Below are 27,185 nucleotides of genomic sequence, written 5' to 3' on the forward strand. Positions count from 1 at the left end.
CTTTAACAGTAAAAGTATGATGACTTATTGACTTACTCTACAAATCAGTGGTAACCGTGGATCAGGATGAGGTCCCCAAACGACGCCAATGTCTGACACAGCTGGGCCCCGTTTCACGAAGCAGGTTCAACCAACTCTGAGTCTAACCCTGAATTCTGAGTTGATCTACTCTGAGTTACGGGTTTCAGAACAGGTGATTTCATTTGGTTCAATCAACACAGAGTTTGTTCACTCTGAGTTAAGCACGTGCACCACGACTTTAAAAAGCCCTCATCAATGGAGCCCCATTCCCTCGATTCACCATGGCAACGAGTGATAAGAAAAGATCGTCATATTTCAGTCCTCTGGAAGTGGATATATTAATGCGGTCAAACGGCAAATTTGAAAGCGTTTTTAAAAAGAAAAGCAACACGGCTGCAGCAGCGAAAGAACGCGAGTCGGCGTGGGAGAAGATTACTGCTCGGGTCAATGTGTAAGTTTAAATTTATTATATACATTTATGCAATCACAATAATATTAGGCTACAGATGCAAACAAGTAGAATGGTGTTACAGCTACAATTTATGTCACTTAGATGTAATCCCACCGGCGAAAAAAGAACGTGGAAGCAGCTGAAGATGAAATATAAAAACATTGTTCAAACAGGTAAGCCCTCAGCATAACAGTCAGGGTGCCTCTTTTTTAATCATGTTTACCACTAAATATCATTCAGCGGCTGTTTCAGTGTGCATTATCTCCAACATAATATTGTTTTCACACACATAAATGCCCTCGCCTGTATACAGTTACAGTGCATGCGGAAAGTATTCACAGCGCTTCACTTTTTCTACATTTTGTCATGTTACAGCCTCATTCCAAACTGAATTAAATTAATCTCCTACCTCAAAATTCTACACAAAATACTCCATTATGACAATGTGAAAAACGTTTTTTTTTTTTTTTTACATGTTTTGAATTTATTAAAAATAGAAAACAAAAAAAATCACATTTACATAAGTATTCACAGCCTTTGCCATGAAGCTCAAAATTGAGCTCAGGTGCATCTTTTTTCCTCTGATCATCCTTGAGATCTTTCTACAGCTTAATTGGAGTCCACCTGCAGTAAATTCAGTTGATTGGACATGATTTGGAAATATAATAACTGTCTATATAAGGTCCCACAGTTGACTGTGCATGTCAGAGCACAAACACCAAGCATGAAGTCAAAAGAACTGTCTGTAGACCTGCGAGACAGGATTGTCTTGAGGCACAAATCTGGGGAAGGATACAGAAAAATGTCTGCTGCTTTGAAGGTCCCAATGAGCACAGTGGCCTCCATTATTCGTAAATGGAAGACGTTTGGAACCACCAGGACTCTTCCTAGAGCTGGCCGGCCTTCTAAACTGAGCGATCGGGGAAGAAGGGCCTTAGTCAGGGAGGTGACCAAGGCCCCGATGGTCACTCTGTCAGAGCTCCAGCGTTCCTCTGTGGAGAGAGGAGAGCCTTCCAGAAGGACAACAATCTCTGCAGCAATCCACCAATCAGGCCTGTATGGTAAAGTGGCCAGACGAAAGCCACTCCTTAGTAAAAGGAACATGGCAGCCCGTCTGAAATTTGCCAAAAAGCACCTGAATGACTCTCAGACTATGAGAAACAAAATTCTCTGGTCTGATGGCTTTCACTGTGCTCATTGGGACCTTCAAGCAGCAGAAATTTTTCTCTATCCTTCCCCAGATTTGTGCCTCAAGACAATCCTGTCCCGCAGGTCTACAGACAGTTCTTTTGACTTCATGCTTGGTGTTTGTGCTCTGACATGCACAGTCAACTGTGGGACCTTATATAGACAGTTATTATATTTCCAAATCATGTCCAATCAACTGAATTTACTGCAGGTGGACTCCAATTAAGCTGTAGAAAGATCTCAAAGATGATCAGTGGAAAAAAGATGCACCTGAGCTCAATTTTGAGCTTCATGGCAAAGGCTGTGAATACTTATGTAAATGTGATTTTTTTGTTTTCTATTTTTAATAAATTCAAAACATGTCAAAAAAACCTTTTTTCACATTGTCATAATGGAGTATTTTGTGTAGAATTTTGAGGTAAGAGATTAATTTAATACAGTTTGGAATGAGGCTGTAACATGACAAAATGTAGAAAAAGTGAAGCGCTGTGAATACTTAACGGATGCACTGTAAATCAGACATATGAAAAGCAACATCTAACTTCTACTCAGCCAACAGAAAGCGGGCAGATGCCCGCAAAACTGGCAAAGGACCACCCCCACCACGTCTGACCGAGGCAGAGGAGCTGGCCATGAGTCAGACTGTCGGGAGGCCAGTCGCAGAGGGGATCCCTGGAGGAACCTCATCCTCGGACATGATTACACAGGAGCCACCAGCCTTGATAAGATGTAATAGGCCTAGGCCTCAAACTTCTTTTGGGCCTATAGTTCAATGTTAATTTCATTTTCATGTGTTTTTCTTTTGTCTCAACAGATTCTGAAGGCGTACTTGGTCTAGTGGATCCATGTGCCACTTTAACTGTAAGTAGCCAATAGTCCAGAGATTATGTGTAGCGTCCCCTCGTAGTCATGTGACTGAGGAGAGGGCTTTTGGGTTCTTTTAAATCAATTAATCTAATTCTGATCAACTCAGTTTTAACTATTTTGAATTTCTTTTAACTGTTTAAGTATGCAGATCCTTAGTGCTAAACGAAATAGACAGGTAAGTAAATGAATTCACACAACACCACTTTTCGAAAAATAATTATCAATTATTTAGTAATTAATTCAAAAGTTGTGCAATATATCAAATGTCAAAAAAGAACATAGTTTTTACCAAAATATAACATAACATGTCATCCTTAGTTACAACCTGGAATAACACCGGTCTTACAGTTACTTGAGCTAATAGACACCTATACTAATTTGTGGGCCCACAACACACCACTCACACACTCACACTCAGACACTGTCCCCCAAAGCCGGCAAAGCTAAACACCTTGTTAACCCCACACTTTACGTTGCAGGCCTGGTCGTTGCTAGTGTTCGTTGTGGCCCAAAACCAATACGGCCCCTTCACTCCTTGGAAAGCAAATCAAAAGAAACGTGTCTCTGTATATTCCGATATCAGTCACTCACGTGCCGGAACACAGCAGATCCACAGATGTTTATGTCCAGCCACAGTCTTGCATCCCTCGTTGTCAGAAAGCTACGGTAGCCGGGAAGCCTTGGTCGTTAGCTCTATCTGGGTTGTCCTCTTTGTGTCTTCTGGATGAAAACGAACAGACTACCCCACTCAAGGTCTAACTGGAGAAGTTAAACTAGTCTAGCACACTCGCCTCACTTGTTGCGAACAGCCTCTAGACTACGCCTGCAGAGCTGTTAGCATGCGCTAACTTGTTGCACAATAAACGATACCGAAACGCCTTGTGGAGGTTCCTTTCTTCCGTTAACGTGCCGATGGTCTTCTTCTACTGACTGTCGTGGAAACAATCATTAAAAAAACCCCAAACACACAAGTTTTGAAAAGCTGCTTATCCAGAAAATACAGACTGCCCCTGTCCCTTTTCGTTCGCACACCTCACGTTAGCCACACCCCACCTCGCTCACCCCTTCCTCCCTCCTTTTTCTCCGGGCTCGTGTTCCACTCAACTATGTCCCCACTGGGTTAACCCCTTAAATGCTGTCACAGAATACACAGAGAAAACACTGCTTTTTAACACAAAACAACACAAATAAAACTCCTCAAACTAATGATGAAATACAGATTATGTTTTATACAAATACACCTTTTAAAGGCTTTTAACACTTTTAAACAAACCTCTTTCATTGTTGTTTTGTTTGTTTTTTTTTTATACTAATTAACATAAACAATAGCTTTGGCTGGGTTACACCCTCCCCCTTCTAAACGTTTTGATGCCCTCATCAACAAACAAACACAACCTAAGTTATGATCAGAAAGGGTGCAGTAAATACTGAACTTAACATTTACCTATTTTTATGATCACACCTCTATGAACTATGGTGAGAGGCTGATCTCTTGCTTTACCAGGTTCATCATACGTTAACCTAATGACTGGCTTCACGCTTCTCTTAGGGCGAGTTTCAAGTTTGTTAGTGAAATTAGACCTGGCAGGTGTCTGGGTGTCGTGGCAAGGGTTTGACTCAGGATCACTTCCTGCCTCAGGTTCACTTTCTTCCTCGGGAACGGAATCTTGAGCTGTATCCACTTCGCCAACGCTTTGGTTCTCCTCTTCTGAACTCTCATCCTCCGACATGTCCTCTTCAACAGGATTTTCATCTGACTGTTGAGAGTCACTGTGGTCTCGGCCGGGGGCTTCAGGTCTGGCAGTATCTTTTTCTGTTTGCAGGATTTCTTTCAGGTAGGTACTGTAGGGTTTCTGAGGTAGGTAATGTTCTTCGTCTGAAGACGAGTCTGTAAGGTCTTGTAACTCTGGCAGAGTCTTTCGTATCTCAGGTAAGACTTTCTTTACCTTCCTGATTGTCTCGGACCTTGTTCTTGGCTTAACATGTGAGGTTTCCTCCTTGCTCACAGTTGGCATTCTCACTGACTCTCCAATCGGTAAGAGATGATCGCGATGAAGAGTTTTGACTCCTCCGCCTCCATCTTCAGGTTTGACTTTATACACAGGAAGATTGGGCATCTTTCCCAATACAACAAAAGGGATAGAGCTCCACCTACTCTCCAGCTTGTGTTTTCCTTTCAATCCCAAGTTCCGCCGATATCCAGTGTCTGGAATCCGACTCTCTTATCGTAGGACCTCTTGTTCCTCTGATGTGTCTTGTCAGCAGCTTCAGAGGCAAGCTGGTAAGCTCTCTGCAAGTCCTCTTTCAACTTGGCTACATAGCGTGAGTGACAAGCTTCATCTTTTCCGTCAGGAGAAGTTCCAAAACACACGTCCATAGGAAGCCTCGCTTCTCTGCTGAACATTAAGAAATAGGGTGAGTACCCTGTAGCATGAGGATCGGACGCATCGTGTCGTCTGTGATGATATGACTTCAGAGTTCTGTGATGTCACTTGTGGAGTTCCACAAGGTTCAGTGCTCGGCCCTCTTTTGTTTAACATTTACATGTTGCCGCTTGGCGACATCATTCGCAAACATAAGATTAGCTTTCACTCTTATGCTGATGACACTCAGCTTTATGTCCCACTAAAGTTAACTGACCCGCACGACTGCTCTAACTTGGAGGCTTGCCTCATTGATATTAAACATTGGATGTCCTGTAACTTTTTACTCCTGAACTCTGATAAAACTGAGATGGTGATTATCGGCCCTGCTAAACAGAGCCGCCTGTTTAAGGACACCACTCTGAGTTTTGATAATAGTATAATTTCCCAAAGTGACTCTGTAAAAAATCTGGGTGTGATATTGGACCCGACTTTATCCTTTCATAAACACATTAAGAATGTTACTAAAACAGCATTTTTTCATCTTCGCAATATTGCAAAGATACGACCTATTCTATCAACTTCTGATGCAGAGACCCTAGTCCATGCATTTGTCACGTCTCGCCTTGACTACTGTAATGTACTGCTTTCTGGTCTTCCAATGGCGAGTCTCAAAAGCTTACAGTTAGTACAAAATGCTGCAGCGCGACTTCTTACAAGGACACGTAAGTGTGACCATATTTCACCAATACTAGCCAACCTGCACTGGCTCCCAGTTCACTTAAGATGTGACTTTAAGGTACTGCTTCTGGTTTACAAAATATTACACGGGTTGGCACCTTTTTATCTGGTGGACCTAATTGTACCCTATGCTCCGTCTAGAAACCTACGCTCACAACACGCCGGTCTTTTGACTATCCCGAGAGCCAGAAAGAAGTATGCAGGCTCTAGAGCCTTTTCCATTCGGGCCCCAACGTTGTGGAATGATCTACCTGTTAATATTAGAGCTGCTACCTCAGTAGAAATGTTCAAGTCCCGACTTAAGACTCATTTCTATACTTTAGCGTTTTGTTAAAAATATTCCCTGCCTGCTTTGACTGCCGCTCCTTCTCTCTCCCATACCGCCGCTCCGGCTGAGGGGGCGGGTCCAGGAGAGGCTGTTTTGGAAGTTTGCCTTGACGAAATTGGACATCGGACGTGGCCTACCTTGGAGGCGCTGCAGCAGAGGGATAGTGATCATCTCAAGACCCACGGCTGCCCAACTGTCCTAATGGCATCACATCTTGGACCTGGACTATTATACTCTATGTTTTTATTTAACTGTCACATGTAAACCTCTCCACATCCATTGCAGCCTGGTCATCCTAGAAGGGGGATTCCCCCATCTGCGGTCCCTTCTCAAGGTTTCTTTTTCCCTAATGGGTTTTTGAGTTTTTCCTTGCCCTGATGGGGGTTCAGATCAGGGGATGTCGTCTGTCGTCTATTGTCTGTCTTCTACTGTTGCCTGCTTGTTAAGCCCTTTGAGGCTCTTTTGTGATTAAGGGCTATATAAATAAACTTGACTTGACTTGGTACTGTTGTAGGCGTGCACCAAGTAACCAACGTGTTTGCTCCACTGCCGTTTCTTCTCACAGCCAAGAGTTCCCAGCATGGAAAGTAAAGTTCGGTTGAACCTTTCGGGCTGTGGGTCCCCTTGAGGATGATACGGAGTGGTCCGTGACTTTCTGATTCCCAGCATCTTCAGGAGCTCTTTTATTAGCTGGCACTCAAAATCTCTCCCCTGATCTGAGTGGATCCGAGCTGGCAGAGAATAATGTAGAAAGTACTTGTCCACCAGGACCTTTGCCACTGTCTGTGCTTTCTGGTTTCTGGTGGGGAAAGCCTGGGCTTAACGTGTAAAGTGATCAGTCACGACTAACACGTTACTGATGCCCGAAGAATCGGGTTCCATTGACAGGAAATCGATGCAGACTAGGTCCATCGGTCCACTGCTCACAATCTGACATAAGGGAGCTGCTCTCTGGCTAGGAGTCTTTCGCGTAATACACTCTCCGCAGTTCTTGATGTACTGCTCCACATCACATGCCAATTTAGGCCAGAAAAATCGGCTCCTCAACAGGTCGGTAGTTCTCTCTACACCAAGGTGTCCCAAGTCATCATGTGAGGCCCTCAACACAACTTCTCTGAACTCTCTTGGTAAGACGAGTTGAATGACGTCTTCTCCAGAAGATCTCTTGCTTAAGCAATGTAGCAGTCCATCTTTCATCATCAGCCTTCCCATCTCCTTCTTCAAACGAGCCTGTTCTGGGCTGGACACATTCCCTTCAGGCCATTTTCCTTGCTTAACAGCTTGAAGAGCAGAGCTGATTTCTGCATCCTCTTCTTGGGCTTTAATCAGGTCCTGAGTTGACATTTGTCCTAATGACTTCAGCTCCAAGTGTGTCGGGAACGCATAGATGTCAGGCACGCAGTCAGGAGAGGCTCCTAACTGGTCCACATATCTTGGTGGGTTGACCAAGGATCCAGGAATGCATACTTTCTTGCAGATGGATCTCACTCCAGTCTGTGGTATGGTCTCCCATTCCTCTTGACCCTCATCCGGCATCATTCTGGACAACAGGTCGGCATCAATGTTGTGTCTGCCGGGTCTGTACTGTACATCAAAGTCATAGGTGGACAATGCAGACAGCCATCTGTGCCCAACAGCACTAAGCTTGGCGGTTGAGAGCACATACGTCAGCGGGTTGTTATCTGTACGCACAGTGAATCTGGCGCCATAGAGATAATCATGGAATTTATCCACTATGGCCCACTTCAGAGACAGAAACTCCAGCTGGTGTATTGCGTAATTTCTCTCTGGTGGTTTCAACTTCCTGCTGGCGAATGCCACAGGCCTCAGTCCCTCACTATGCTGCTGATAGAGGACCGAGCCAAGTCCCTTCAAACTGGCGTCTACGTGTAGGATGTATGGCTTGTTTGGATCTGCGAAAGCCAGGACAGGTGCGTGAGTGAGACAATGAATAATCTGACGGAACGCTTCAGTGCAGGACTTGTCCCATCTCTTACCGAAGGGCTCAGACTCTTTAAGGTAAGCCTTTGTGCTGTCTTTCTCGAGCTTCATACTCTTCTGCCTTGGGGCATAGCCTTTAGTGAGTTCTGACAACGGCCTGACGATCGCTGAATAGTTGGCTATGAAACGCCTATAGTATCCACAGAACCCAAGGAATGACTGAAGAGCTTTCAGGTGAGTAGGCTGTGGCCAGTTTGTGACTACCTCGACCTTGGCTGGGTCAGGAGAGACACCATCAGCGGACACAATGTGTCCCAGGTATTGCACTTTGGGCAGGCAAAACTGACACTTGTCAACTGAGATCTTCAGGCCGACCTCTGCAAGACGATCTAGAACTTTGAGCAGTCGCTCTTCATGCTCTTCCAGGGTTCTGCCAAACACAATCAGGTCATCGAGGTATACTAGGACCTCCAGCAGGTTCATGTCACCCACCGCCTTCTCCATTAACCTTTGGAAGGTGGCTGGGGCTCCAGTAATTCCTTGTGGCATCCTTTCAAACTGGAAGAGCCCCAGTGGGCAGATGAATGCCGTCTTTTCTTTATCTTCCTCGGCCATGGCAATTTGGTAATAGCCACTCCGCAGGTCAAGCACGGAAAACCACTTGCTTCCCGTCATGGAATCCAGAACATCATCGATGCATGGGGTTGTATACTGATCTGGGATTGTTCGGCTGTTCAACAATCTGTAGTCAATACACATTCTCACGGCCCCATTCTTCTTTCTAACAATCACGATTGGGGATGCGTATGGGCTACGCGACTCCTTGATGATCCCCGCACGCAACAGGTCTTGGAGGTGTTTTCTCACGTCTTCCACATCGGCTGGTGCCAGACGTCGAGAGCGCTCCCTGAACGGCCGTGGATCTGACATACGGATTGTGTGCTTTACGTCTTTGGCCAATCCGACATCCCATTCATGGAGGGAGAATACTGAAGACCTGGTGGATAGTTTTTTACGGAGTCTTCTTTTCACTCCTCTGTGACAGGTGAGTCTCCAAAGTCGATCAGATTAGCATCAAACTCTTGTGCTGCTGTCTTGGAAGGAGTGATTGTAGTGACTGCATCAGTCAGGTACATATGTCCGATGACAGTTCCAACGGGTATGATGGTCTCTGTCAGCGACTCGTTCTGGACAAAGATTCTGAAGTGGTTGACCTTAACTTCTTCACTGGACACTACCATAGGCTGTAGTAGCACACCAGCTGGGAGTGGAGCTGAGGGAGATGAGTCAACCATCAGAACTTCCTTGTTGACTTTGTGTTTGAAGTCAACTTTGCACACAGGACTGCAATCACCACCAGGAGGTATAGTCAGTGGGCCTGGGCCTTGCCATGTCACATAGCCAATATCATCCTCCACTTCGGTGGCTGTAGCCGTGCCACATGCTGCCAAATCTTCATCTCTGCAACAGCCTTGTATACCCAGTGTCTGGGTGATGTCAATGCCCTCCTCCTTACATTGCTGCACAAGACGTCGGACATGACTGGCATTAGTTCCCACAATGACAGGAGTTTGGTCCGCAGTACGGGGGCTGGGGCAGATAAGAGCAAGGACTGTCACAATCTTGTCGGCACCTGCTACTCTTGCTGGATATTCCATGTCAACCACCACATAACCACGGTAGGGGTAGCTGAGGTCAGACTCACTTAGGCCCCAGAGTGCTAGACCAGACACTGGACGTATTTGTACATCAGAAAGGTAGGTCTGATACCAAGACTCAAATATAATGGTCACTTGAGAGCCACTGTCAAACAAAGCATCACAAGCGTGTCCATTCACCTTCAGGGGTACAATGCTGGGTGGGCCAATCAAGCCTTCAGGGATGCCAACAGGCTCTATTGTAGTAACAGCACCTTGTTTGGCATGACAGTTCACTTCACTGGTTGCCGCATCACCAGACCGTTGTCTAGTGACTTTCAATGCCTGTATTAGCTTCTTTATGACCTTGGCTTGATTCTCAGTGTTCCCACACTTTGTAGCAAAATGTCCATTTTCGCCACATCGGTAGCAGAAATTCTCACCTTTGGGTACTCTTTTGGGAGAGTTGTGAACCTGTTTGGTAGCCTCCATGGTCGAAACCGAAACTGCAGCGTCTGGCTCAGTCACTTTATTCTTGACTTTCTGTTTCATTCGTTTCAGTTCTTTTTTCAAAGCAGCCAGTTCCGGGTCCTGCCGGTTCTCTGGGCTAGGTGGCATACTTGAGTGCGTTAACTCTGAGTGGTCATCCTTGGAGCGAGATTGTTTAGTTACAACTGATGCAACCATTGACTTTAGCTCCTTTAGTTCAGCTTTTAAGTTCTGGATCTCCGCTTGTTTCCCATCCACTTCAGGGTCGGCGTATACTTGGCGTACTGAGGCACTGAGCTTCTTCCTAGACGCTTCATATCCCTCTTCAGTACGAATCTCACTCAAGAGCTGTAAAAAGTTGGGCGGTGCGCTCTTCCTTTCACGCAAGCGTAGCTGGATCAGCATCAGGTCTGAGACAGTAGCACCCCTCAGCAGTTGCTCCAGTCTGACTCTATCCATGCTGCTAGCAGGCAGGCCACCTCTCTGTATCACCTTCGCCAGAGACCGTTCTAGGCGTCTGAGGAAATCAGATAGTTTCTCCCCTGGTTGCTGTTGCATCAGACGGAATGCAAAATAGAGGTCATCACCGGACTCTGCACTTCCAAAAGCACTTTCGAGAGCGTCCAAGCACTCTTTTGGGGTGGCGTCAGGGCTGGCATGTCGCACTGCTTTCACTATTCCAAGGGCCGGCCCTTTCAAGCTTGCCATTAGTCTTCTTCTTTTCTCTTTGTCTGAACAGTCAGTTTCCTCTACCATAATACATGCTTGTTCTAACCAATGGTCGAAGGGTTCTTCACCTGTTGGAGTAGGTAAGGCTCCTGAGAACATGCGCAGACGAACGTGGTGTCCACCATCAGAGGGGTTTGTGGTCTTGTCCAACAAATCACCTACGGCACGTAGTATTGATTCAGTGGAGCTTGTGGATGGTTCTGTGCGGTGAAACAGTGACTTAAGGTCCTCCATAGTCTTTCCTTCTGCCACTAACAGCCCTTGCAGTTTGTCATTAAACTCTTCAGCAGCTGCCTGTACTTCCCCTACGATGATTATAGGCCACGCCTCTCCACCATCAATAGGCACAACTTCAGGAGGGACACTCGGATCCTTGACTGTCTCCCTGGTCTCACACAAGACCATACGGCTATCCAGCCTTGCACTGAAATTCTTTCCTCTGACCCTCACTCGTCCCAGACACTTGATTGTTTCCAGGGTTTCTTCAACTTTGCTCATCTCCACTTCTTCTGGGACAATGGTCATCAGGGCATGAGTCACGCTTAAACCCTCACCACGACACCAGCGCTTTAGCTCTGACACTAGTTCTGGTAATAACAAATCCATATTAACACTGCTTGGTGTTTAACTTAATACTTAAACTGTTATTTTATCTCGATGTTTTTTCTAAGTACGTTTTATTTTGAAATCCAAAACAATCCCAGCGGTGCCTCCATTTTATGTAGCGTCCCCTCGTAGTCATGTGACTGAGGAGAGGGCTTTTGGGTTCTTTTAAATCAATTAATGTAATTCTGATCAACTCAGTTTTAACTATTTTGAATTTCTTTTAACTGTTTAAGTATGCAGATCCTTAGTGCTAAACGAAATAGACAGGTAAGTAAATGAATTCACACAACACCACTTTTCGAAAAATAATTATCAATTATTTAGTAATTAATTCAAAAGTTGTGCAATATATCAAATGTCAAAAAAGAACATAGTTTTTACCAAAATATAACATAACATGTCATCCTTAGTTACAACCTGGAATAACACCGGTCTTACAGTTACTTGAGCTAATAGACACCTATACTAATTTGTGGGCCCACAACACACCACTCACACACTCACACTCAGACACTGTCCCCCAAAGCCGGCAAAGCTAAACACCTTGTTAACCCCACACTTTACGTTGCAGGCCTGGTCGTTGCTAGTGTTCGTTGTGGCCCAAAACCAATACGGCCCCTTCACTCATTGGAAAGCAAATCAAAAGAAACGTGTCTCTGTATATTCCGATATCAGTCACTCACGTGCCGGAACACAGCAGATCCACAGATGTTTATGTCCAGCCACAGTCTTGCATCCCTCGTTGTCAGAAAGCTACGGTAGCCGGGAAGCCTTGGTCGTTAGCTCTATCTGGGTTGTCCTCTTTGTGTCTTCTGGATGAAAACGAACAGACTACCCCACTCAAGGTCTAACTGGAGAAGTTAAACTAGTCTAGCACACTCGCCTCACTTGTTGCGAACAGCCTCTAGACTACGCCTGCAGAGCTGTTAGCATGCGCTAACTTGTTGCACAATAAACGATACCGAAACGCCTTGTGGAGGTTCCTTTCTTCCGTTAACGTGCCGATGGTCTTCTTCTACTGACTGTCGTGGAAACAATCATTAAAAAAACCCCAAACACACAAGTTTTGAAAAGCTGCTTATCCAGAAAATACAGACTGCCCCTGTCCCTTTTCGTTCGCACACCTCACGTTAGCCACACCCCACATCGCTCACCCCTTCCTCCCTCCTTTTTCTCCGGGCTCGTGTTCCACTCAACTATGTCCCCACTGGGTTAACCCCTTAAATGCTGTCACAGAATACACAGAGAAAACACTGCTTTTTAACACAAAACAACACAAATAAAACTCCTCAAACTAATGATGAAATACAGATTATGTTTTATACAAATACACCTTTTAAAGGCTTTTAACACTTTTAAACAAACCTCTTTCATTGTTGTTTTGTTTGTTTTTTTTTTATACTAATTAACATAAACAATAGCTTTGGCTGGGTTACATATGCCATATTTAAAGTAACGCATAGTGAAACACAACACTCTAAACAGGATGATGAAGATGATGGGACCACAATGTCTGCTGCCTTCTCTGTGGTGTCTGAGAGGGAGCCTGAGAGGCCTACAGAGGTAAAATCTTGATGTTACTGATTTCCTCTCCATTCACATGTCTTTACATGCTTTTGTGGATTATAGTGACTTTTAGCCTACACTGAAGTATTAACGGATTCTTATCCATTTTAACAGAGCATGGCTGGGCAGCAGGAAGAGGGTCCCTCAACCTCCACAGCACAGATTGACACAGTGAGATATTCAGTAAATTCCAGAGGTTAATTCAGTGGAATTCATGTGCAACTGTATAATGTCATCCTTATGTGTTCCCAGCTACCACTAAAAGAAATCTACAAAGTGGATTTATTAAAAACAGTACAAAAAACAGAAAAAGAAATGGTGCTGCTGGACCGCCAGATAACTAAAACGGATCTGGAAATTGAATTATTAAAACACAAGTTAGAGGTGGGTGCATGGTCATAGGTGAATTGTGTTGATGATTGTAACAATTAAAAAGTAAGAAACCATTTTTTTTCTTATTTGTAGGAAATAAAGAAGACCAAATAAAAAAAAATTGTCTTTCTGTTTATTTTACTGCTGTTGGTGATGGCGATTATGATTTTAAACGGTGAAATGATTATTGCATATGATGTCTCTGACTGTTCTTCCGTCCTGCATCTCTGCGGGGTGGATGGGGTTGTCATCATGCTCCTCCATTTGTAGGGCAGGGTGTTGCTCTCCTCTAACAGTGGCAATATTATGGAGAACAACACATGCCACAATTATATCACAGGCCCTCTCAGGGGTCACCCTGAGGTAACGCAGGCACTGGAAACGGGCTTTCAGCAGGCCTATGGTCATCTCCACCCTGGCTCTCGTCCTGCAATGAGCCAGGTTGAAGTTCTGTTGAGGGCCTGGGTCAGGGTAAGGGGTCATCAGTGTTGGCTGACAGGGGTAACCCCTGTCACCCAGCAGACAGCCATCAAATCCTCCTGTAATGAATAGTGGATATATGTGAGTGCATTAAAGGAGGAAGACAAGTGATTGTGCAAAACTTTAGGCTGCTCACCATGTTCCAATATGTTACTGATATTGGACTCACGATACATCCGTGAGTTGTGCACTGAACCGGGCCACTTGGCCCCCACATTTGTAATTATGTTGGCTGCATCACATATGATCTTGACAGTGCAGAGAATGACAGATGTTAGTTGGTCTACATTTCTCATCAAATGTCTTTACACTTAAGACACCACATAAAAAGTAACTGGTTTTCAGACAATTTTCACTTGTTTCACGCACATTTTCAATTGAAATCAATAGAAATAACAAACTTGCTCAACTGACAGATTTTTCAAATTATTTTTTTAAGTGAAATGTGATTGAAACACGTGAACATTGTCTAAAAACAATTCACTTTTAGGTGTGATTCGTTTTGATCAGAAATTAGAAAGTTTGACGAGAAATAAGACAAATATTGTTGGTATGATTTTGAGTTTTTGCAGTTTGATGCAGTCTGACATTCAATCAACCTGCACATTGATGCTGTGAATGGATTTTCTGTTCACATAGTCTCCTTCATTTTCTGAAGGAGCAACGATGGGAATGTGCGTCCCATCGATGCACCCTATCACACCAGGGAATCCTAAAATAAATTAAAAAGACAAATCTCAGTGTGAGGTTGCAGCACCATGTCATTAACTGAATATGATTTATAATCATACATTTGAACTGATTTCTACATTCACCTGCAATTCTGTGGAATTCCTCCTTGATGACCCCCACGGGTTTATGTCCCGGGAACACAATGAAAGAGTTGATTCGTCTTTTTAGTGCTAGGGACACTTTTCTCACAGCTCTGCAGACGGTGGCCTTGCTAATGTTTTCTGCATCACCTATATTATATAAAAAACTTCCGTTGGCAAAAAAACGAAGAGCAACACACAGAATCTGGGTGGATGACAGTGGAATATCCTGACGGATGAGAATATGGATGTAAGTGATGGATGGTGAAGTGAAGCGGTACCGTTCGAAAAGAAAATTATCTGGAAATGATAGCGTGTCCAATCTCGGCCTGTGGATAACGAATGCGGAGCTCTCTTCTGAGTAGCAGTGCCTCTTCGTCTACAGGGTCTTCTACAAACGGACATGCCATGGTTCAAAAAACAATGCGACACACAGCACACCTTGAAGAAAAACGACCAAACAGGCTTTAAACACACGCGACAATGAATGAATCACACCGTGTGTAGCCTTAGAGGGCAGAGACAGAAAGAAACTCGAGGTTCATTGAAGAAAACCCGGTCCCGACCAGGCTATGTTCACAGAGTCTGTTGCCATAGTAACTGACACCATGGTTAAGTTACCTCTCTCTGTGAAACAGGCTGGAGTTACTCCTCTGTCTCTGGTTTGAAGAAGATGAATACAGGTCTTGTTCTCCCGGACTGGTTGTTGCAACCGCAACCCTGCTCAAGGTTCAACGTGACATACAAAACAGGAACTCCCCGTCTGGGAATCGAACCGCGCAATCTTCCATGTGACAGGCGGAGATACTGGCCACTATACTAACAAGGACTGCTGCTGAGTTGATGTAGTGTCGATTGGCCAAAGCGGAATTCAGAACAGGCTTGTGGCCCATGACCGTTTTTATGGTAGCTGGAGACTTCAACCAGTGAAATCCTTCCCATTTTCCGTAGCTCTTATCCTCATTAACGGACTGTATTCCCCACCCGTTACCAGCATGGGGACATTCCAACCCAAGATGAGAACACACTGGACCAGATACACAGCAACATACGTGGCACAGACACCACCTCAGAAGCTGAAATACTCACTTAGGAGAAAGTTAGACTGAAGTTCTAAAGGTCCCTGGTTCAAGCCCGGTTTTCAGAACAATCCCTGTTTATGTTGCGACTTGGCAAATAGTTTGAAAAGGCTTATTGGCTGGCTGAAAGGACCTTAACTTCATTCTTCAAAAGGCCAGACATCCAGCCATCCAGACAAGGTTAGAGGAGGTTACAAGCCTATTTACAAACCATTGACTCCAAGGGCACAAGTTGAGTCCACCAAGATATCAAAGTGACCCCGAGGGTGGCTAAGGTGTTTCTTTCAAGCCGCAATTATGATGTCTTGTTTTGTTAAAGAAAAGCCCATAATTTCTGGAACAATTTTCCCTACAAAGGAGACATCTTTGTCTATTTGGACAATTGTCAATCTGCCCCCACTTTGGACACATCGTCATGTTTTATTGTTTGGCAACTGCTTTGTGACTTCACAAGTCCCCTTAAAAGCCCCTTCCTACAGGTTTCCATAGTGTAGGGGTTATCAAGTTTGCCTAACGCACCAAAGGTCCCCAGTTCAAAACTGGGTGGAAACATGGCCTTTGAAGTCCTTCTTTTAAAAAAAAAAGTCAAGGTGACAAATAGGAACAAGGACATGTGCTTGATCTCTGAAGGGACTTGAGCACTCAGATTTAAAGTCTGATGCCCTACGAAGTGAGCCCCCAGGCCTTTGGTCAAAAGACTTGTTTTTATGTATTTGGAATGAAATGTTTTCTGCATGTTGAACAGTTTTCAACAGGAAAGATATCTTTCCGATGTATCAATAAAACTGCTGAATCGCCCAACAAGGGGCTCGAAACCATGACCATGAGATTAAGAGTCTCATGCTCGACCGACTGAGCTAATGGGGCCTTTTGCTGCTCTAGATATCAGTTTTTATTGATGTGGCCATCCTGATGTTTGATCAATTCCACAGCTGACCTAGTTTCTCATGGAACAGAAGGAGTGAGACCTGGAGGGTCAGGATGGCCGAGCGGTCGAAGGCGCTGCATGCAGGTTGCAGTCTCTAATGAGGTGTGGGTTCAAATCCCATTTCTGACAGTGCAGGGCCACAAGTCTTTCTAGTTCCGGTTAAAAGCCAGTCTCCTCATGTAGTTTCCATAGAGTACCAAGGGATTGTCCTGTTGCCCTCGTAGTTTGAGGGCAAAAAGGAGGCGTTTGCAAGTGGACCTCAGACCTGGTCACCTGAGCAGGGACTTGAATCCCGTTTCATGTTCAGGTGACTGGCTCAACCTTTGTCTTGTCTGACGACAAACTCTTTTTGTCCAGAAGATATTTGGATTGTCCATGTGGGTAGTTTAAGACCTCAGTCCATCTTGGGGGTGGACATTTCGGGACCGGGGCCTCTTCATCTCTGCAAGGACAAGTACAGTATGCCAGAAGATTTTGTCTTCATGAGTTGTCCTTATTCATCAAGGGCCTGGATAGCTCAGTTGGTAGAGCATCAGACTTTTAATCTGAGGGTCCAGGTTTCAAGTCCCTGTTCAGGCGGTGAGGACAAGTGTTAAATGTGAAACCAATCTCTTTTATCCTCCTCCTGTGGTCAAGTCCAAAATGCTAGAAGACTTCTGCTTCCTCATCCTCAACACCGAGAAGGCCAAAGAGAAGCGACACAGTCTCTGCCTTTCTGAGTGCAGACCAAAAGCAGTCCCTGGTGGTCTAGTGGCTAGGATTCTGTGCTCTCACCGCTGTGGTCCGGGTTCGATTTCCGTTCAGGGAATTGACATTTGGATAGGTTTTGACTGGAGGTAGGATTTGTCTTCGGCCTCGGTGGAATGGTTGGGGTCACCTTGATGCGCTACTTGAGAACAATAAATCACGTACTGGGTTTCTTCACTATTCCATGATAAGAGAACGCGGCCAGGATTAGGTTTGGGGTATTTGTCTGACGCTGAGGGATAGATACTGGACTCATTTCCGATCCCACATCTCTTTTACAAAATACAAAGGATTCCTTGGAGAATGCGGGTATCGACTCTGCTACTTCTCGCATGTTAAGCAAGCACTTTACCATTTGAGGTAATTCCCCTGGTTTGGGGTATTTGTCGGATGCTAAGGGGTGATCCAATCCCAACATCTCTTCTACAAAAGGCAAAGAACTCCTTGGAGACTGTGGGCATTGATCCCACAACAAGACAAGACAAGGTGCTAGAGGGGAGAATGCAGTTAGGACTGGGTTTAGGTTAGGACTGGGTTTAGGGTGATACCTATGGCTGTATTTGGCCTAGATATCGGGATTGGGGCCCGGATTAGTATTCGCTACTTGGGAACATTTCATCAAAAAAACAAAGGAGTTTATGGACAATGTGGGCATTGATCAAATGACAAATGACAAAGGACAAATGACAAATGAACATAACGGGAGGGTTAAGATGACTACACTTCCAAAGTTCTCAGCTATGACTGAACCTCTCGCTCCTTTGTTCCCGGTTAGCTCAGTCGGGAGAGCATGAGACTCTTAATCTCAGGGTTGTGGGTTCAAGCCCCACATTGGGCGGTTCAGCTCTTTTGTTGATACATCTTAAAGATTTCTTTCCTGTGGAAAATTCTGCAACATGCGGAAAACATTTCATTTGAAGTACACAAAAACAAATCCCATTCTTGTATGACCACAAATGGTAGAGAGCTCACTTCGCATGTGAGATGAAGTGGAATCGATGCCTGCATTCTCCAAATGGTATATTATGCCTTTTTCTTGCCAAAAAAGCATTCTCAATCTCCCACATCGTACCGGATACTTGGATTAATTGCATTCTAATGATGTTTCCTAAAAACACAGGTGGTGTCAAAACTGGTGCATTAGTATAGTCCGACGAGGATGGGATTCGAACCCATGCGTGCAGAACACAATGGATTAGCAGTCCATCACCTTAACCTCTCGGTCACCTCATCTCCTTTGCGGGCATGGTCTTGTGGACTTAAAATGACACATCTTAATTAGTGTTTTGGTGTTGCAGAAATTGTGGCAGCCTTCTTGGGCAGCGGGGGGATTTAACTCAAAGGCTTGAGTTTTTGCTCTACATGCAAGAAATAGCGGGTTTGATACCCGTATTGTCCAAATGATATGTGATGGCTTTTTTTCCCCAACAAAAGCGTTCTTGATCTCCGACATCGTAGCTTATACTTTGATTCATTGCATGCTAATAATGTTTACTAAAAATACAGGTGTGGTCAAAACTAGTGTATTTTTACATCACCACACTTCAAGTGGACAGACAATCTTGTCTTTTCAGACAATACAATTACAAAAGCAACACACACCTGCCATGACCCTGAATCGGCCGGGGTTGCTCCATCCATCCATCGATTTTTCACTGCTCATGTCTGTAAACAGGTAAACGCCCCCTTTTGAATCAGTCTGCTCGGTCATTAGCTCAAAGTTAACCCTTTTCTCAGTGTGTACTGATGGCGCTCCGTGTATGGTGGGGAAAAACAAAGGATTTGTGGCGCTTCTTTGTGAACATGAAAATAGACCCATCCTAAGTTTCCATTGCATTCTACACCAGGAGGCACTTTGTGCTCAGATGTGTGACGGGCAGTTTGGCGAAGTGATGTTGCTGGTCATTCGTGTGATCAACTTTATTGCTGCCCGAGCCTTAAATGATCGCCAGTTTAAAACACTGCTGGATGAAGTTGGAAATAACTATCCTGGTCTGCTTTTGCACAGCAATGTGCGTTGGTTGTCAAGAGGGAAGGTGCTTAGCCGTTTTGGAAATCCAGACTTTCCTTGAAATGAAAGGCATCGAGCATCCCGAGCTAGCCGAAACTGAGTGGCTCCTCAAGTTTTACTATCTCGTAGATATGACTGAACATCTGAACCAGCTCAACGTGAAAATGCAAGGCATTGGAAATACAGTGTTATCCCTTCAACGAGCTGTGTTTGCTTTTGAAAACAAGCTAGAGCTCTTCATTATGGATCTTGAAACAGGTCGTTTACTACATTTTGAAAAACTGAGCCAGTTTAAAGATGCATGCACAGCAAGTGAGCCCATTCAAAACTTTGATCTCCACCAGCTAGCTGGCTTCACATCCAGTCTCCTACAGTCCTTCAAAGCACGCTTTGGAGAATTTCGTGAGCACGCTCCTCTTTTTAAGTTCATCACTCATCCAACCGAGTGTTCACTGAACACAGCCGACCTGAGTTACATTGCTGGTGTCTCCGTCAGAGATTTTGAAGCAGAAGTGGCTGACCTCAAGGCCTCAGACATGTGGGTGAACAAGTTCAAGTCACTGAATGAAGATTTGGAAAGAATCACACGACAGAAAGCGGAGTTGGCGAGCAAGCACATGTGGACAGAAATGAAAAAACTTCAACCCGAAGACCAGCTGATTCTCAAAACTTGGAACGCGCTTCCTGTCACATACCACACACTGCAGCGTGTGAGTATTGCTGTGTTGACCATGTTTGGATCTAAGTATGCATGTGAGCAGTCATTCTCACATCTTAAAAACATCAAGTCCAATCTACGATCACGTTTAACGGATGAAAGTCTCAACGCTTGCATGAAGCTTAACCTCACCAAGTACCAACCAGACTACAAAGACATCAGCAAATCCATGCAGCACCAGAAGTCGCATTAATGGTGAGTATTATAACAACATTATTTAAAAGAATAAATTCAGAGGCTTATTATACTGACATTTAGTTGAATTCACTTTTAAAATATATTATATGGCTCTCACTGAATTCCCAAATATTTTGCTTTCATGGCTCTCTTAGTCAAAAAGGTTCCCGACCCCTACAATATACGATTACGGCTGTGAGCTATGCTTTTCTGGGCAAGAACCATAAACTCAGACTTGGAGGTGCAGATTGCTCATTCCAGCTGGTTCTTTTTCGTCTGCGAGCAAAGCTTGAATTTCATGTGGGTGTTGGCCTGGCGGGAGAAACATTTTAGCTTGTGTGGGCATGGCTACCGTGACAAAAGCTCATTTTCCTCTCCAGTAAATGTGCATCAGCTGAACACTTTGCAGACCTAATGCTGTGAACATTTGCGCGAACTCAAGGTCGGGTCCTACATCCTGTTTGTGTCTGAATGTAACATGATATGCATCAGGATTCTGTATGTCACCTCCAAACTGCACTTGTCTGGTCTTAATATGTAATTGGCTGTGTTGTCGTGATCGATGTTGATGAAATCAAGAGAACAAAGTCACCCCTTTACAAACTATTTGCCAACTCACGATGTAAACAGCAATTGTGCTGAAAACTGGGATTGAACCAGGGACCTTTAGAGATTCAATCCAACGCGCTCCCAACTGAGCAATTTCAGCTGCAAAGGGGTTTCTCTGCTTTTTCAGTCTGGGCTAAAAGTGGGGCTAGGGTGAAGCTGTGTCTGTGCCACGTACTATGTTGCAGTGTACCTGGTCCAGTGTGTTCTCATCTTGGGTTGGAATGTCCCCATGCTGGTAAAGGGTGGGGAATACAGTCCGTTGATGAGGATAAGCGGTACAGTGGAGTTCACGGGTTGAAGTCGCCAGGTACCATAAAAATAGTAATGGGCCCCGAGGGTGTTCTGAATTCCCCTTTGGCCAAATTGGCTAAATGGCCGTACAAAAAGCACCATACTTGGAGCCTGTGGTCAATGTCAACAGTTGGGCTAATTCAGTTCCGTTGAGACGGTGATTATGTACCAAGTCAGTTATGTCAGTCGGGATTTGGTCAAGGTTGTTGTGTGGTTTGGCATAGATAAGGCTATGTATCTAAATTTAGGAGTCCATGGTCTGTAAACATACTGAGGTACTCCCCCTGCTGTTGCGGAACTTGCGGGACCTTGCAAATTTCCCCACTGAGGGACGAATAAAGGCATATCTTATCTTCTACCATAGGGTAGGCTTTTGGCAAGAAGTAGGATTCTTAATTCTACTTCTTGTCATTCTTCATGCTTTCCCAAGTTCCAACATTTCCTTGGGAGCGAGTTTGATAACCTCGGGGTGGGGACATGATGTGCCAACGGGGTTGGGAGGATTCCAACTATGGTCTTTTGGTTTGAGTGTGTCATTTAATTGAGTCGAGTCAAATGTTCCCCGAGAGAGGGTGGACATGGGTGTCTGTTCAGAGGCAGTTGCAGAGTGATCATAAATTGGAAATGTCGGGTACAAAGATGTGGCCTGAGTCGGAGTTTGTAGAACTACTTATGACTGAAAGTCTCGCTCCTTCTGTTCCCTGAGAAACAAGGTTGTCTGTGGAATTGATCAAACATCAAGGTGGCCACATTGATAAAAAAAGAAAAACAAAAAATTATATCTACAGCAGAAAAAGGCCCGTTTTGCTCAGTCGGTAGCGCATGAGACTCTTACTCTCAGGGTCCTGGGTTCGAGCCCCACATTGGGCGGTTCAACTCTTTTGTTGATACATCTGAAAGATGTCTTTCCTGTGGAAAATTGTTCAAAATGCAGAAAACAGAAAACAAACCCCCTTCTTGTATGACCACAATTCCTAACTTAGTCGGCTGTGAAATTAACTAGGGACCTTTTGCGTGTTCGGCAAACGTGACAACCACGACACTATGGAAACCTGAAGGAAGGGGCTCTTAAGGGGACAGGTGAAGTCACAAAGCAGTTGCCGAACAATGAATCACGACAATGTGTCCAAAGTGGGGGCAGATTGACAATTGTCCAAATTGGCAAATATTTCTCAATTTTTATCAATAAAGTAAATTTGATTAGAGATCACATGATAGATGTTGATGGTAGACTGTCAGATTCTATTATAAAGAACAAGACAATGTAGGACAAACTGCCTAGTTTTCAATTTAAGAGGAAGTGTAGATGAGGTAGTAAAACTGTTGCATTCCATTAAAAGCGATGAGCCATGTGGTATTTATAATTTGGTTGGGAGGTTACTGAGGACGGCAGCAAAGTTGATTCAGGAGCCGATTATTGAGAATGGTGTTTACCCACAGTCCTGGAAGATCGCAAATGTGCTAGGTCGAAAAGGTTTACTTAAACAAGTTATTCCTTGTGTGCACGGTCATCTCCTTGGCCTTCTTGGTGTTGAGGATGAAGGAGCAGAAATCTTCTGGCATACTGTACTTGACCACAGAAGGAGGTAGGTTTAACATTTCAGAGAAGGGGCCAACCTTCACCGCCTGAACAGGGACTTGAACCCTGGACCCTCAGATTAAAAGTCTGATGCTCTACCAACTGAGCTATCCAGGCCTTTGCTGAATGAGGACAACTCACAAGGTAAAATCTTCTGGCATACTGTACTTGACCTTGCAGAGATGAGAGCTTCTTCTCTGGCTCTCAACAAAGGCGGTCGCATCTTTCCCCTCTCCTCCCTATCCCTTATCTTCCCTGCTTTGTTGTCCCCTGTCCATCCTGTCGATGGAGTTTGACTTGATTCTTTGTCACGCAGTCTGAAATTGGCAAACTGAGAAATTCTGATTGAGTGACCAATGCAGTCTGTCCATTTTAATAAATTTCGTCTCAACTCATGTTGAAAAAGGATAGAGCCATTTCCGTGAGAGCACAAGACCCCTGGATTGTACCCAAAAATACTTTGCGTTCATCAAAGAGTAAAGCTGGTGTCCTGGTTTGCAATGCCTCGATTGTTACGCCAGAAGGTGCGAGTCACATCCAAAACAAAGGGCATGCTGGAAGCATAGCATGCTTCAACTGAACAGAAGTTGGCAAGGTGTGAGTCTCTGTGGTGCAATTGGTCAGCGTGTTCGGCTGTTAACCGGAGGCTGGTGGTTCGAGCCCACCCAGGGACGTTCTCTGGATGCATCAGTGTCACTGTTCATTCCACTCTTGCACAGCACTTGTGTGGTTCCCAATTGGCAAACTGTGTGTCAATGACTTTTCAAAAGCACATTACAGCTTCCATTTGATCAGAAGTTAGGTTGATCAAGTCACAGATTTCAGTTTGTTTCTGCACAGGTCTGGTGAAACACAGAAGCTCTGCTTGAAAATATTAGCTGTTGCAAAAGCGCCAGCCAGGATTAAGAGATGACGGAATGCTTTTATGTTAAAAGGAATCAAGTCAAACCCCATCAACTGATAAGCAGGGGCCCTAAAGAGAAGACACTGTACACTGTTGTGATTTTTTGACAGACATGTCTAGTAAACAGGAGATCCTGGGTTCAAATCCCAGCAGTGCCTTCTCTGTGTTTCAGCAGCTCCTATGCTGTTATTTAAAAGAAATGTTGTTCTTGTTCTGTTGAATAAATACCCATCATTTCTGATGTCATATGTAGTATACCTATCACATGTACTGCAATGCTCTCTACAAAGACAATACCCTTGTGTATTTGGACATTTGCAGGTTTAAGAAAACAGACCACATCAGCCAAATATCTTCTGGACAAAAGAGTGGTCAGACAAGACAAAGTTTGAGCCAGTCACCTGAACATTAGACTTTTGATCTGCGTGTCCGGGATTCAAGTCCCTGTTCAGGTGACCAGTGATAGGGTCTGAGGTCCACTTGCAAACGCCTCCTTTTTGCCCACAAAATACAAGGGCAACAGGACAATCCCTTGGTACTTTATGGAAACGATGTGAGGTGCCTGGCTTTTAACTAGAAGTGGAAAGATTTGTGTAGCCCCTCACACAAACCATGTGTCTTCCTCACATGCACATGTTGACAGCTGATCCTTGACATCAGCAAAATTTTGGTTCTAGGACAATGGGGTCACCTGTCTGTGACGCTTTGGTTGGGCATTTGTTGCCGCCATGCTGTTTACCTTGTGGTGGAGTACTGTTGGGTCCGCATTCTCTACACTGGTGGTCTGGATTTTGGGTAGAGGATAATGGTGTCCACTGTCCCCATTGATCTGTTTCTTGCAGTCTCGGTGGCCGAGAGGTTTGTTGCCACTCTGCTTTGACATGCTGTTTTCTGTACCTCTCCCCGGTCTTTCAGCGGCCTTGTTGAGGGTGTTTCACAGGTGGGTGGTGTGATGTTGGATATGGGGGCCAGTGGGTTGTCACCGTTTTGTTGTTCCTGGAGCACATAAAGAAGAGTGGCCAGTACGGGGGGTTTAACCCATGACCTTGGCGTTATTAGCACCACACGCTGACCAACTGAGCTAACCGGGATAGCGGCAGAGAGCTGCTGGAATGACAAGGCGCTACGAAACGCGTATCGGGCGGAGCCTCTCCGACCCACACGTCGGCTCCAAATCCCACCTCCTGGGGCTCTTCCGGCACCACTCCTCTCTCCCTGCTCCAGCAGCGGAGCGCCGTCTGACGACATCGGGAGTGTCATCCCCATGCAACTGGGAGCCAGTCGCCTTTTGCCAGCAGAGAGGAGTCACCGTCTACGCCTGTGGCTGTGCCTGTACTGTGGGAGTCCTACACACAATTTCCCGCTGTCCAGTTCGCCCAGCACGCCAACGCTCTTCCTCCGCCAGGGATATTCCCCAGCTGCTGGCACTGCCCGCTCCAACCACACCGGCTGCGTCATCCGCTTTGGTGGGCCGACTTCAGGTGGAAGGTACGATATCCTGGGCGGGGGAAGCTTCTCCTACCACAGCATTAATTGACTCTGGGGCGGACGAGAACTTCATTGATAGCGGACTGGTCAGTTCTCTTAACATTGGTACTGTTGAGCTTGTCCCCCACAAGAATGTCTGCTCGCTAGATGAACATCACCTGGCATGCATTACGCATCAGACGTGCACCATATCCTTGGTGCTGTCGGGAAACCACCACAAGGTCACAATTTTTTTTCTTATGCCCTCTCACTCAGCTCTGTTAGTACTCGGCCTCCCCTGGCATCCCTTGCGTGTGTTGTGATGTTTTGTCATTCAGCGCCACTTTGCAGAGGCACATCCACTCGACAATTTAATTTGTTCTCCGACAGTGTTTCCCAATGTGGCATTGGTGGTTCAGTGGTAGAATTCTCGCTTGCCAAGCGGGAGGCCCGGTTCCGATTCCCGGCCAATGCAGTATATCTCAGCTTATACCTTTCTTTAGAGCTCATGTTGAAAAAGTACAAAGGCTCTTTTCCTTCAAAAGTGCAGTATTCAGAATGACACCTGAAACGTAACAGACCGGACCACCCGAGAGTTAAGGTGGACAGCACTTAGCTTAGTGAAACGTGACTGCAGTCATGCTGTTGTAGTCTCTGTCGCGCAATTGCTCAGCACGTTTGGCTGTTAACTGAGAGTTTGGTGGTTCGGTCCCACCTGGGGACTCTCAATTCACACATGTGTTGGACTTTGGACTCCCTCCCTTGTATGAACATTTTTCCCCATTGGCGAACTGTTTTTGTGTTGGTGCCAGATGCACTGCTGGCACTGTGACTAAGCTGGTCAAAGTGCCTGTCTAGTAAACAGGAGATCCTGGGTTCAAATCCCAGCAGTGCTTGGTCAGTGAAACTTTGGCAGCTGATTTCTGAACCATGTACTTCTTTTTGTCACTTGCCCTTCAAGAACGAATTGACGTTGCATCCACAGCTGACGTGATTGTTGTGGATCCCATTACGCCAGAAGGTGCTTGAATCCAAAGAGTATGACATTGTGATGTGTTGTCATTCAGCGCCACTTTGCAGAGGGTCATCCACTTGACAGTTGAATTTTTTTCTCTTACAGTGTGTCCCCACGTGGCATTGGTGGTTCGGTGGTAGAATTCTCACTTGCCAAGCGGGGGCCGCGCGCGTGTTGTTGACATTTGCTGCCAGCCAATCAGGATGCGACACAGACGTCAGACAAGCAAAGAGACTCGCTTGCCACACGGGCATGATTACCATTACCATTACCATCTATCAGGGATGGCAACTGAATGCCAGAAACCTGCCACAGGATTTCAGATAATGTTTTGATGCAGACTGGTCATGATGCCCCTGATTAATTAAATTAATTAATCAATTAAAATTAATTAAACCATTACCTGTGAGAGGTGAGTTACACCATTGCACTAAACATTGATAGAATAGTTAGTAATGGAGTTAGTAGTGAATAACTAACAATGCTTGTGGGGATTTTTTTTGGTTTTGGACATCTTTCAGATAAATAAGCATGCAAACTGACCCGGGAACATCATGGCTGTTCCTGACAAATGAACATAACGGGAGGGTTAAGATGACTACACTTCCAAAGTTCTCAGCTATGACTGAACCTCTGGCTCCTTTTTTCCCAGAGAAACTAGGTTGGCTGTGGAATTGATCAAACATCAAGAAGTCCACATCAATTAAAAAAAAAATTAAAAAGTGATATCTTGGCCGAAAAAAGCCTGGTTAGCTCAGTCGGGAGAGCATGGGACTCTTAATCTCAGGGTCGTGGGTTCGAGCCCCACATTGGGCGGTTCAGCTCTTTTGGTAATACAGACCTGGTAGACCCAAATGAGTAGTGAGGGTGTGCTGGGAACGTCTGGCAGAGTCTCCCGTTCGTCGAGTCTTCAACTCTCACCTCTGGCAGAGCTTCACCTGCATCCCGGGGGAGGACCGGGATATTGAGTCCGAATGGGCCATATTCCGTGCCTCCATTGCTGAGGCGGCTGACTGGAGCTGCGGCCGCAAGGCCGTCGGTGCCAGTCGTGGCGGCAGGCCCCGAACCC

General features: G+C 45.2%; 2 protein-coding genes and 7 non-coding genes across 12 annotated transcripts; 6 read left to right on the top strand and 3 right to left on the bottom strand.

The window, feature by feature from the left end:
* Window positions 1-189: 189 nt before the first annotated feature.
* Window positions 190-13,459, top strand: LOC144898644 (uncharacterized). 4 transcript variants are annotated; one of them, XM_078791676.1, is made up of 6 exons: window positions 191-645; window positions 2,213-2,389; window positions 2,475-2,521; window positions 12,847-12,924; window positions 13,039-13,098; window positions 13,180-13,459. In XM_078791676.1, the coding sequence occupies exons 1-6, from the start codon at window positions 528-530 to the stop codon at window positions 13,327-13,329; spliced, it is 630 nt and encodes a 209-aa protein (XP_078647802.1). In that variant the 5' UTR covers window positions 191-527; the 3' UTR covers window positions 13,330-13,459. The 4 variants fall into 4 exon arrangements, with proteins under 4 accessions (XP_078647804.1, XP_078647802.1, XP_078647803.1 ...); XM_078791677.1 differs by having other exon boundaries at window positions 271-645; window positions 13,042-13,098; XM_078791678.1 differs by having other exon boundaries at window positions 190-645; window positions 13,042-13,312.
* LOC144898643 (paraneoplastic antigen Ma3 homolog) lies at window positions 8,914-11,520 on the bottom strand. The gene has a single exon (XM_078791675.1). The coding sequence runs from the start codon at window positions 11,359-11,361 to the stop codon at window positions 8,929-8,931; it is 2,433 nt and encodes an 810-aa protein (XP_078647801.1). The 5' UTR covers window positions 11,362-11,520; the 3' UTR covers window positions 8,914-8,928.
* Window positions 13,460-17,104: 3,645 nt separating the features above from the next.
* Window positions 17,105-17,177, top strand: trnak-uuu (transfer RNA lysine (anticodon UUU)). The gene has a single exon. It is a non-coding gene; the product is annotated as a tRNA-Lys (tRNA).
* Window positions 17,178-18,496: 1,319 nt separating this feature from the next.
* trnas-gcu (transfer RNA serine (anticodon GCU)) lies at window positions 18,497-18,578 on the bottom strand. Its single transcript has one exon. It is a non-coding gene; the product is annotated as a tRNA-Ser (tRNA).
* Window positions 18,579-22,774: 4,196 nt separating this feature from the next.
* trnak-uuu (transfer RNA lysine (anticodon UUU)) lies at window positions 22,775-22,847 on the bottom strand. Its single transcript has one exon. It is a non-coding gene; the product is annotated as a tRNA-Lys (tRNA).
* A 484-nt stretch (window positions 22,848-23,331) lies between these two features.
* Window positions 23,332-23,404, top strand: trnan-guu (transfer RNA asparagine (anticodon GUU)). Its single transcript has one exon. It is a non-coding gene; the product is annotated as a tRNA-Asn (tRNA).
* Window positions 23,405-25,505: 2,101 nt separating this feature from the next.
* On the top strand, window positions 25,506-25,576 carry trnag-gcc (transfer RNA glycine (anticodon GCC)). The gene has a single exon. It is a non-coding gene; the product is annotated as a tRNA-Gly (tRNA).
* A 347-nt stretch (window positions 25,577-25,923) lies between these two features.
* On the top strand, window positions 25,924-25,997 carry trnat-agu (transfer RNA threonine (anticodon AGU)). Its single transcript has one exon. It is a non-coding gene; the product is annotated as a tRNA-Thr (tRNA).
* Window positions 25,998-26,859: 862 nt separating this feature from the next.
* Window positions 26,860-26,932, top strand: trnak-cuu (transfer RNA lysine (anticodon CUU)). Its single transcript has one exon. It is a non-coding gene; the product is annotated as a tRNA-Lys (tRNA).
* Window positions 26,933-27,185: the final 253 nt, after the last annotated feature.

The sequence above is a fragment of the Doryrhamphus excisus genome, linkage group LG6 (genome assembly GCF_037039965.1).
Source record: "Doryrhamphus excisus strain RoL-2023G ecotype Guam linkage group LG6, RoL_Dexc_Guam_v1.1, whole genome shotgun sequence".
In the NCBI taxonomy this organism is placed as follows: Eukaryota; Metazoa; Chordata; class Actinopteri; order Syngnathiformes; family Syngnathidae; genus Doryrhamphus; species Doryrhamphus excisus.